The sequence below is a fragment of the Danio aesculapii genome, chromosome 12 (assembly GCF_903798145.1).
Source record: "Danio aesculapii chromosome 12, fDanAes4.1, whole genome shotgun sequence".
Taxonomy (NCBI): Eukaryota; Metazoa; Chordata; class Actinopteri; order Cypriniformes; family Danionidae; genus Danio; species Danio aesculapii.
Window position 1 is genome coordinate 31,484,219 of NC_079446.1, and position 12,116 is coordinate 31,496,334.

The window sequence follows — 12,116 nt, forward strand, 5'->3', positions numbered from 1 at the left end:
TCTCATTTCCCTCCTTTCACCTTCAGCTGCTGCCAGATCCCAGCAAAGTGGTGCAAACATCTGGATCTGCCTCGACAGACTATAAGAAGTGTCAACGTTGATCACAGAGCACAGGATGAAGACCGTGGAAGAACAACATGATGGTACACATATGCTAAAACCAAAATATATACGTTTAGGGACTTTGTACAAAAAATATGTGCTTAGTACGCAGAAGAAAAGCTGTGGAAACAAAACTGCAGAGAATTTAGATCTACTACTGTTAATTTGTTTGTGTTCCATTACAATATTCCCTGGCTAATTTTGAATACAAACCTTGAAATGCTATTGCAATCAAAGCTTTAAGAGAACAAACCTTTGAGTTGAAACATACTTTCTGAAAGGTGGTGGCTCATAACAGGTCTCCTGAGCTGAGACTGTGTGTTATTTGGACAGGTTGAAATTAAACCTATGAGAGGCTGAGAAGGGAACAGCAGAAATGAGGTCTCAAAAGTGTCTTTCCTTCCACTACAATGATGACAGGAACTTAAAAAATGACAACACAACTGTATTTCAGAAAAGGAATGACATAAGGGTACTGAGTGGGGTTTGAGGGTACATTCAATAAAATGAGCTCAGACTCAAACACATTTTAAAGACTACCAGTATCAACCAGAAATAATATGTTCTGTATGAAACACCACTTTTAACTATAATGCACCAGGATTTATTTTGAACTGACTTTACCCAGTGAGAGAAAATATGACCATTTGTAATTGTCAAAAATATATTACAATACAAATACCTTAATGTAAAGATTGTCACAATTAAGTACAACATTAATATTAGATATTAATATATTAATTATACATTAATATATAAAATAAAATTAGTGCTATTTGTTGATTGCAAAGTAATGTGGGATTTTCTGTCCCGCAATTTAAGACCTCTAAATAAGATAAAAGAACTTTGTTAAACAATATATGATAGGGTTTAATAGGGATATAATTCTAGTCCTTATTTATACACGTTCCTACAAACATTTTACAGTGCGTGTACACTATCTACGTTATATTTTTAAAAGTTTGGGATTGGTAATATTTTTTTATGTTTAATGAAAAAAAAAAAATCCAAATATTTTATTTAATCCAATTCATTCTCAGAGGAAATTTCTTTCAAAGTTATTTAAAAAAAATTTAAAAAAACAACAATACAGTGCTTTCCACACATAGACTTTACTTGGGCAGGCCGGCCAGGTATATTAACGGCCACCCAAGTATTTTTGATGCTTTTTTTGTTTTATTTTTTATAATATTATCATCCTCTTACATGATTTTGTATCCACCCACGATAACCAAACATCGGCGTTCGATTAACCTCTGAAAAATCTTCTTTCACCCTACACATTTTGTACTGCTCATTGTGCGTGTGTGAGAATTGTCAACAACACTTCCTCACACAGCCTCACATGCTTTGCTGAGACCCAAAGAGATGTGCCTTTTTGAGGCTTAAAAATGCGTCCGGCCCATAGACTGTGAAAGATATAGACGTAGTATCCGTGACGTCACACTTAGGTATCTGAAAAGCTCAAAAAGAAGCCACAAGTAGGCATGGCCAACCGTCGCCATTTTGTTCATGTATCATTGCACTGACTGGGGGATACCAAACAAGGGCAAAGAGGTGGAGCGTGAGCGGAGCTACAGATGCATGCTAGCATTCTGCTTAGATGGGTTTTTCTTTAGGAGAAACGCTTAATACTTCATTACCTGCGACTTGTTTGTGTTCTGACCACATGTGCTTGCTTTTACACTATATCAATAAAGTGTTTAGACTTTTAAAAACACTGTTGTAATGTATGGCGCCACCCAGCATTGTTCGTATGACGTTTTTCTACAGGAGGAAAACGCAAATTACTTCAAAATACTTAAAATATAGTCTGTGTTAGTAAATGCAAGGCTATTTATAAAATACAGGCATAACACTGTGTGATAATGTTTCAGATGACTGTTCTATAGGCTACAGCTAATCAATCTGTCAAATTCTGGAGTGCATTACAGTTCTAAAGAAAACTATAAATGATAAATGATCTTAAATAAAACAAGCAAATTTGAAGAGATGGTATAAGAATATAATTTCACTCACCTGGGAAATGGAGGCCACTTGAACGGTTTGTGAGCACAATTAAGTGCACACAGCATGCCATAACATCTGATAATTGTAAGAATTCATTCAAAAAAAGCAACTGACTGTGTAGTCACAGAAAACAGTGGCCTAGCCCTTAATTATTATAACTTTATATAAACAATACGGATGAGTTATAAAATTTTTTTTACTCCCCTCACAGTTGCCATGAAGGATAATGTTAGCTATATGAACCAAAATCGTTCACCAGGCTGTAAACCAAAATCGTTGTACAGGCTGTAAACACCTTTTTTCTGCTGTAAAGTTGCCCGTTTTAACACTAAAGTCAATAGAAATTTGCTCTATTATGGAGCCAGGACTAGCAGAATTTCGATGAATTGCCGTTTCAGTTAGTTCTGTATTTGCTTGAGGGAGAGTTGCCACTTGGTCCGGCCAATGTTTCTGAATCTCCTAAAAAGTCTGGGAGTCGACTTTTGCTTTTGCTTTCTAAAGCTGTTGCGTTTTCGTATTACTATTTTATTCAAGACTACTTTCCACTTGGCATCACAGCTGACAGAGCGCACAGCCGCAAGACAAAAAAAAAAAAAAAAAAAGTAGGAAAAGTAAACAATAGAATCTTTAACCTAAACGATTAAAAAAAACAACTTTACTGTATACTCAGAGAGGACGAAATAACATCTAAACTGGCTGCAAAATATATGTGCATCATTAGAAATGGCCAATCAACTCACTTGCATTTTTTATATAATATACACGTTTTATTCAAATTATAAATTATTAATAAATATAAATTTTAGAGATGTTGTCTGTTTTTATAAATTTTTCCTGTAATTAACTTCTCATTTGCTGTATATGTTATTAATTTGATGATGTTGATATATTACATATTTAAAACATATCTAAAATGCTTTGGCAATATTGTACTAAATGCCATGCCAATAAAGCAAACTGAACTTATGTACATGTGATTTTTCATCTTTTTAATTTTTAAGAAATTTGCAACAATTTCAAAAAATCTTTTTCACATTGTCATTATGGGGTATTGTGTGTAGAATTTTGAGGCAATAAATTAATTTAATCAGTTTTGGAATAAGGCTGTAACATAAAAAACTGTGGAAAAAGTGAAGCGCTATGAATACTTTCTGGATACACAGTATATTGAATAATAATATGATATATTGAATAATATGATATATTATTTATATTTTATTAATTATTATACATAAATATCTTTTTTTTACTACTACTACTACTGTTTACTGTTTACTGTGTTTTTTATTATACATGTGTGTTACTTTTTTTAGGGTATTTTCACATTTTAGTGATAGGATAGTGGTGCACAGAAAGGAAAGCATTGGAGAAGAGAGAGGGGAAGGATGGGCATAGGACCTCGAGCCGTGAATCAAACTTGTGTAGCCCTGAGCACTATGGTGCTATATGTCGGCGCACAACCCCTAGGCTATTGACGCCACCGTTACTTTTTTTTAATGTAAACTTTAGAAATGCTTTGGCAATACATCTGCAACATGTGTCATGCCAATAAAGCAATTACTGAAATTAATTATAAAAATAAGAGAAATAGTAGAATTCTTTTTTAAAACTTTAACCAACTGAAAAGAACTGTGTATAACAGTGTCATAATATATCAAAGTATTGTTAAAAATCACATTATTTTTTGTATGTTTTGTGTAGTTTATGTGCCGTGGGTAAATGTGTTTCAATCTGGCTACCAACGTAAGTAGATTTCAAACCTGTGAGAAGCACTGCAATATTTAAAGAAATAGTTGCAAATAAAAGGGAATTCCTTACACACTCAGGACTAGCATACAGTGAAAACAACAAACAAATAAAAACCCAAGATATGCATGCACTGTACCATCTGAGACCAAAATGTTGACTATCAAACCAACTTCTGCATGCAAAAACTTACATTCTCAGCAGTTGGCTTGTGGACACATTTCACAGAACTTAAGTGGCTCTTTTCATGAGGCTGAAGTCCCCATACATGAGAACCATGCACTGCTAATAGTGAAGCTGAAGTTTGTTTAAAAAGATCTATGTTGAACAGCGTTCAGCTGGAGGATTGACGAGTATGTTGTTTTCTGCTCTCTTCATTTGCGCCGTGTCCTCCAACAGCCCATAATGCTCACTGAGCACCACTCCACTCTATACTAATGGATTCTGGAGAGGCACATCAAGTGCTGCTGGACGTGTGTTTTGAACGTCTCTGCTGTTCGGCAGGTACATCTGCTTTCACAGGTCTGTGTGCGTGTCTCTTGTGTAACAGCCATGAATCCCCATGCACTTAAATTAGAGCTGTCAAACTGCAAACAGTTTCTGCCTGGCGCTGCTCATTATTGAGACTGTAGACCTCGTTAAGTTGATTTTAAAGGTTAGGTACATTAAATATATATAGAAACTCAGCAGGGAAAAATATGTCTGATTACTTGTAAAATAGAAGATTTTTAATGTTATTTTTCAACATTTAACGCACTACCTTTAACTGTGGATGCAGAGCTTACGGTTTCAATTAAAAAGAAAACTTTAAACAGAAATATACAAATAGCAATAATAATAATAATAATAATAATAAAAATAATAAAGGGAGAGGCGCGGTGGGACTGTGGGTAGAGCTGTCGCCTCACAGCAAGAAGGTCACTGGTTCGAGCCTCTGCTGGGTCAGTTGGCATTTCTGTGTGGAGTTTGCATGTTTTTCCTGTGTTGGCGTGGCTTTCCTCCGGGTGCTCCGGTTTCCCTCACAAGTCCAAAAACATGCGCTATACGTGAATTGGGAGAGCTAAATTGTGCGTAGTGTATGTGTGTGAATGAGAGTGTATGGGTGTTTCCCAGTGATGGGTTGCAGCTAGAAGGTCATCAGGTGTGTAAAACATATGCTGGATAAGTTGGTGGTTCGTTCTGCTGTGGTAACCCCTGATTAACAAAGTGAATATGCCGAAAAGAAAATGATTGAATGATAATAATTTAAAAACACTTTGTCAGTACTCTTGAACTGGGATTAACAGGTAAATGTTTTAAGTGAAATGTTCATTTGTGCTTCATGTGCATTTATGCTTAATCCATTTTTCTATTTGCAATATATAAAAAAAGAAAGAAATTAATTAAATTGCACAATGGGTAAAATAAGTATCGAACATGTCTCCATTTTTCTCAGAAAACTACTATTAATCCATCCACAAAGAAAACAAAACAAATAAAGTGAAGTTGTGTATTAAAATAAATGGACAAAGTGAAAAAGCATTGAACACATGAATAAAAGGAGGTGTAAAAAGGCATGGAAAGCCCGGACAGCAGCTAAAATCAATTAGTAGTTAGAAAGCAACCATCAGTGATGAATATTAGCTGCTTCAGTCCCAACACCTGCATTATCAGAAGGATGAAAATGAAACAGGGTGGACATTTTAGCAAGATTAGAAACACAGCCAAGAAACCTCACAACTGGTTTCAGAAAAATAAAATAAATCTGCTAGAATGGCCAATGAATTCAATAGAAAATAATTAAAGTTCAGAGTTGACAGAAGAGCCCCACAGAACCATCAAGATTTTTATAACTCCACTGAAGTCTGTGAATAAAAAATTACACTGGAGTAATGAATATTTCTCCACTCTCCATACAAGAGGTGTCTTGAAGCTGTCATTATAAAAAAAAAAGCCTTTTATACAAAATATTAAATATGTATCAGTAGTTTGTTCAGTACTTTCTCTTTTTGTCATTCCACTATTATTACACAACACTTTTTCCTAATTTTCTTTTGTTTGTTTTAGCTTATTTGTATGTTTGGATCATTCAGGTTTTTAGCAAAATGTAGGCCAATTTCATGTCAACAGCTCCTTTACAAATATATTTAGCAGAAAAAATAATGATGTTTTTAATGAGTATTTTACCTGCTGCATATACAAACACTCATACATAAATATATATTTGTTCTCTAGTATAAAATACATTAAAACATGTAATATTTTATAATGTGCTATTGAAATTTTCTGCAAACAATGCTCTAAAAGAGAATTTTCTTGAAACTTTCTTTATAATGAGCTGTTTGTAAAAGGGAAATACTCATAATGCCTCATTCACACTAGCAGCGACTTTGTAGCTGCCTGACGCTCTGGGTGGCGATTGAAGTCCTTAGTGAGTGTTCCCACCTTAAGGTTGCTTGGGTAACATTTATGGTGATATTTACAGAGACCGAATGAGTTTACATGTCGCTGAAAGTAAACATTGTTCAGAGAAAACACTAAATATAAATGAATTCTGTACATAAATACTTAATTACAAAAATGAACAAGTAAAAAAGTGTATTCTCTGTCTCTACAGCTATTTATCTCCCATAAACGTGGGTCTGTTTAGGTCTACAGCAAGGAGAATACAACAGGCCTCTGCAGGAGATGAGAGAGGATCACATGAGCTCTACTGATGGTTGTATTGGCTGTCGCTCAAGAAAGTTGCTCCTTGACACGCCTACACCTGGTAGCTCCAGTTGCGGTCACTTATAAGTGAATGGTCACTTGTCATCATGTCACTGTTTGTCACTCGTTGTGTGAATGGGATGTAACTTTTTAACCAATTAACTGATAATGCATATTCTAGTTAATTTAGAACAAAAAAAGAATGAAACTTTAAGTTTCAAAACAAGCATAAATTAAAGTGCCATTTACTAAACACCAAGCCTAAATAAATATGTTTAGAACACAAACGTTTAAGACGATAAAAAAACAAACCTTCTATTCCAGGAATTGCAATAAATAGCTAAATAAAACGTTTAAGTGTAATAATGCATCTTAATAGTACATTGGCATTCAAATGATACATTCGATACTGTATATAACTAGCCATACGCTGCAATACTGCACTAGAGTAAAACATTGATGGCTAAATACACAAAAGTGAGATGTCAAACTAACCTCGATTCCACCCTGAAGCAGTTCTCCTTCAGTGCCGCCCACATCCAGAGCCACCGCGACCGAGGCAAAGGGACGACTGGCCATCTGCTGCCTTTCCCTCATCAGTTGCTGTAGCAAGAAGACATTAGTAAACATTAGTGAACATCTTTATAAGTTCAAACAAATATAAAGCTGTTAAAAAGAGTGACTTGCAGTGATTTACAAGTCCAGAGACTGACATTATTGAAAAAACTAACAAAAAAAGACACATTTGTAGGGCAGAGATGCTGATGTGTTTGAGATAAAGAAGGAGAAAGATTATAGAAATATTGTGCAAAAAAAAAAGCTGAGATAGATGGAAGGCGAGAGACAGAAAGAGAGAGAGAGAGAGAGAGAGAGAGAGAGAGAGAGAGAGAGAGAGAGAGAGAGAGAGAGAGAGAGAGAGAGAGAGAGAGAGAGAGAGAGAGAGTTAGAGAGCGAGGCCATTGACAGCACCCTGGCTGTTTTCCAGCTCAGACAGAAACAGGTGGTTGAATAATTCATTTGTTCCATATAAAAAAGTTTGGAGGACCTGGCTAATCAAATGTATGCGAAGATTGGAAGGAAATTTCTCTTGCCACAACATGCATGACAAGCAATTATTTTGCCATTGATTGCGCGAGCATCAGTATTCCAGCGGCGGAGTTTAATTAATGATGCATTCCCTGTAATTTCTCCATTCGACTGACTGGCTGGCTGCCCTAAAAGCACGATTCGCAACCTTCATACAAAATCCCATCCATAACGACAGCACACTGCTTATTTTGGCCCCTTTGATGGACATAGTTTATCTATCATGTGCACATGGTACACAATTTGCCTTGCTTGTGCATGAACAGTCCGGGTCACCTTTACTTCTGAAGGTGACATCAATATATTTATCAATACCAACTTCTCATTTAATCAGAGTCTGTAGATGTCGGTGTATAAAAATGAGCGAGCGTTCACGAGCGTTTGCAGGTGTGACATGAGTACAAAAGATCGATATAGTGTAATATAAAGCGCTCAATCACGGAGCAAATGCCAGTTGCCTCCATGCAGACAACTCCACAAGGAACAATTAACATACTTTTCAGAAAAGCACTCGATAGGCAGTCTAAGAAGACCTCAAAGCCCTGCTTAAATGTCTCATTTCATTTCATTACCAACAATAACGTCAAGCAATAATGAACAACACTTCAGCAGGTATGGTCGAAACAACTAGAAAGGAAGCGTTTTGCCCTGGAGACACACTGAAAGACATTGTACTTAAGAGAGCAATATAAATCAGCTTCTCTCGCTTTAGAGAAAATGGAGGAGTTGCTGGTGATGCCTTTATCATCTGTGGATAATCAAGTGATGATAAAAGCACACACACGAAGTGGTCCTCATTGGCGGTCGATCAATATCTAAATGTCGGCTGATTTGGGTACCAAGGACGAGGCTGATTGCTATTGGATTTAAGCTGAAGGAATGTGTGCTGCTTTAAGCTCTAATTGCTTCACATAACGCTGGCAAAAGATAACTGCAGTGGTGCTGTCACATGTACGGTTTCGCTTTAATTCTGCACCATAATCACATTGTAAAAAGACATGGCATCCACACACAGTGAATGTACAGTATTTCTTCATTCTCTTGCACAAAAAGCAAATCACATTCTTTCAGACAGGTTAGAAATGATGAAAACAATTTAATAAGACGAATGGTACCGTAATTAAAATGAATATTGTGACAAGTAAAAACTGAATCAGCACTGGTGACAGATGAAGTAACTTGCATTATTTGCAGTTTTTCAGGAGTTTCATAGGTCTATAGTATTTAAAGGTTTGGGGGTGAGAAATATTGTTTGAAAGAAAACAATACTAATAAAGCCTGGTTTATACTCAACATGTTCGCTTGAGTGCGCTAGACGAATGTGACGTCGTGGCAGTGTTTGCGGAGGTTCGCTTTGGGTGCGTGCGACATGATTTCGGCTGGTGGAGTGCATTACATTTTTTGAGACTCGAGCGAATAGTTCGCTCTGTGCTGCATTCGATTTGAACTGAATATGAAACACTTTGAAGAGATTTTGTCTGAAACAGGTACACCTGTACAGATATCTTTATGATCCGTCCATGTGTGATTATAGGGATAGCCAGAGACCAATGATTATTGGCTAGAAATTGCAACAGTGGGAAAGGAGAAAAGTTTTTTTTTTTTAAGTTTAGAAAAGCTTGAGGGAAATGTTTGTTAAAACCAAAAAGAGAGGCCATGGCAAAAGTGGAGACCCAGGTGGTTTTAATATTACAAAATATGTTTTTCCACTATTCATAGGTTTTAATTTAATAGTTACAAAACTAAAATGAAATAACAGATTACTTTGTGGATAACTGGAAGAGTATTGAACCTATGGTTTACAATATACTGATGCCCAGTTTTTCTAGGCTTTATTTGTGATAACTATTTATTCTTTCCACAATAAAAAATATTTTTGTAGCGCAACCCATGATCTGTTGTCATTAATACTTTAATAAAATTTACAAGGTAGAACCATCTGAGATATGAACAAAAGCAAGTGATGCAGCAAAGTTTGATTTAAAAAATCTTGAATGGTTATAAAAATCTTTATAATCATTAAAATAGTATATAAAAATTCTAGAAATAATTAACTTAAAAATCTTCAATACTTTTAATGATATGAAATATTTCCGGAAACTTCCGGAAATGATTTTATGATGGGTTTCTTTTGACCGCACCCTGACGTTTTAAAGAATATCACAACGGCGAACGCATCAAGTATAAAAGCCTCATCCGTTTCGTGAGGTGCGCGCGCAGTCAGCGGAGGTTTGATCCAAACTAACAGTCAATTATATATTTATATATATATTTATATATATTTAAATTGAAAAATGTTCCTTTAACACATCTTTATCCTTGCATACATACAGGAAACAAATGTATTCTGATTTCTTCAAAAATACAACTACTTTCAACATGATTAATGTTTCTGAAGCATCAAATGTGGCATTCACACTGAAAGTTCAGTTCTTTCATTACAGGAATAAATTACTTGTTATATTTAATATTACTTTATTATTTTTTATCAGATATACAGTGCTCAGCATATCTGAATACATCCCATTTTGAAAATGAATATTTTTATTCATTTTTTCAGTGAATATGCATAATATATATTGGTGTTTTTGAACAAAGCAGATTTATTAAACAGATTTATTTATTAAAATTATATTTTAGTCACAGAACATCTTTAGAAATTGAAAGATAATGCATTTTAATTCATGCAAAAAAATACAAACTTCAACATTTCAACTAAATTGTACATATTTTCTTTTGATTTTTGCTATTTTTGAAAATTTTATTTAATATTTTTCCCTAACATATACATTTGGGCTACTAATTTTTTAACCAAGTTATTTTGTTAGATAAGCTCCAGATTTGGCTTCAGTACTGACTAATCGAATATATATGCACAAATATTGTAAAGCATCCTATTGAAGATATTTAAAAGAGATTTGTGGGGGGTGTACTCGTATATGCTGAGCACTGTACTTGCATTGGAAACATTTTTCCAAAATATTTACCCTCGTAACATATTTAGACTTATTTTGATGCACTTGTAATATATTAAATTTCTATTTTTATTTCAGAATAGGAATAAAAGATTGCAGATACTTCAGAATACACATCATTGATCATTATTATAATTCATTTCCCCAATTTATTTGCAATATTTTGAAAGAAATATAAACACAGCTAAACCTTTTATGCTCAGTTCATTTTAGATGTTGGTAAGCATAGGTATGAAAGATATGACTTTTTGCATTATCTAAATATTTATGTTTATATATTTAAAAACAATATATTTATGTTAATATATTAAAGAACAATATATGTATGTTTATATATTAAAGAACAATATATTAATGTTTATATATTTAAGAAAATTATATTTATGTTTATATATTTAAGAACAATATATTTACGTTTTATATATTTAAATAGAAAGGATTTATGTAATTTTAGTATTTTTGAATAAAATATTTGTGATGTGTCAACCAAATGGCCTACAGGAAGTCAAGAGTTATGACCCAATGAAATCAGTTGATCTCCAGGGGGGTCATGTCCTTTGTTATACTGTAGTGTCTCACAGACAATATTTTGGATTAAGCTACTTTTAGACAGGCGGGTTAACAACTCTGCTAAGGAACTGTACTATTCACTGTCTTCTTAAAGTCTTTTCTCCATAAAAACTTTGGTGAGCTTACTTATTTTATGTAATAGAGTCATGTAAAACATTGGCGAGCCACCCAAGAATGGTTAAGCCACAGTAAAATCTAACAATAAGAAGTTAAAATTAAAAGGAAGCAATACCATTGTACCAGTTACGATATAACATGGTAAAATCATGGAAACAAACAAAATACATCTTGAAACATTTTGCACACAAGTTAAAATTTTTGTTAAAAATAAAAGTTATGACTATTTTATAAAATAGTGATTCTTGCTATAAAGTGAGATGAGTAGATCTTGAATCTATACATTCTGAAAGCATAAGGTTGTTTAAAAACAAACAAAATTTACATTTTTCAACTAATCTGAAGGCATTCCCATGAATTTTCTAAATTAAAAATCTAAATTCCTTATAGAACATTAATCAAATAATTTGAATAAATCAGCAGAAATACTGTAAATGGCTATTATTACTCATATTAATACTAATGATAATAATAACATAATGAAGAGAAGACCAATGATTTCACAAACTTGAAAACATTGTAAATAGCAATACTTCACTTAATATATAAGCTGTGCAGTCAACTGGAGTCCAAGCTTTCTACAGGCTAACAGATCTTCTAACAAATGCCAACATGTACCACTACAGAGCTTAATGCGTCACTGAATGCATTCAACATTATGAATCTCTGCAAACCACTGCAAAAGAGCCTCAAAACTCATTTACACATACACAACAGCATTAAGGACAATACTTCTTAGCAAGAATCCGCATCGAGCGATTACTAAATTTGGCATATAAAATAAGTCATAATACATTGCATGCATGATAAAGATATCCAGAC

The 12,116-nt window shown here is 34.1% G+C and overlaps 1 protein-coding gene across 1 annotated transcript in view; it reads right to left on the reverse strand.

Annotated features, from left to right (window-relative positions):
- atrnl1b (attractin-like 1b) overlaps nt 1-12,116 on the reverse strand; it is a 168,275-nt gene that overhangs the window by 21,887 nt on the left and 134,272 nt on the right. Inside the window, exon 27 of the mRNA XM_056468877.1 lies at nt 7,042-7,149. Within this exon, the coding sequence (XP_056324852.1) occupies nt 7,042-7,149 (108 nt within the window). The remainder of the gene's footprint in view (nt 1-7,041; nt 7,150-12,116) is intronic.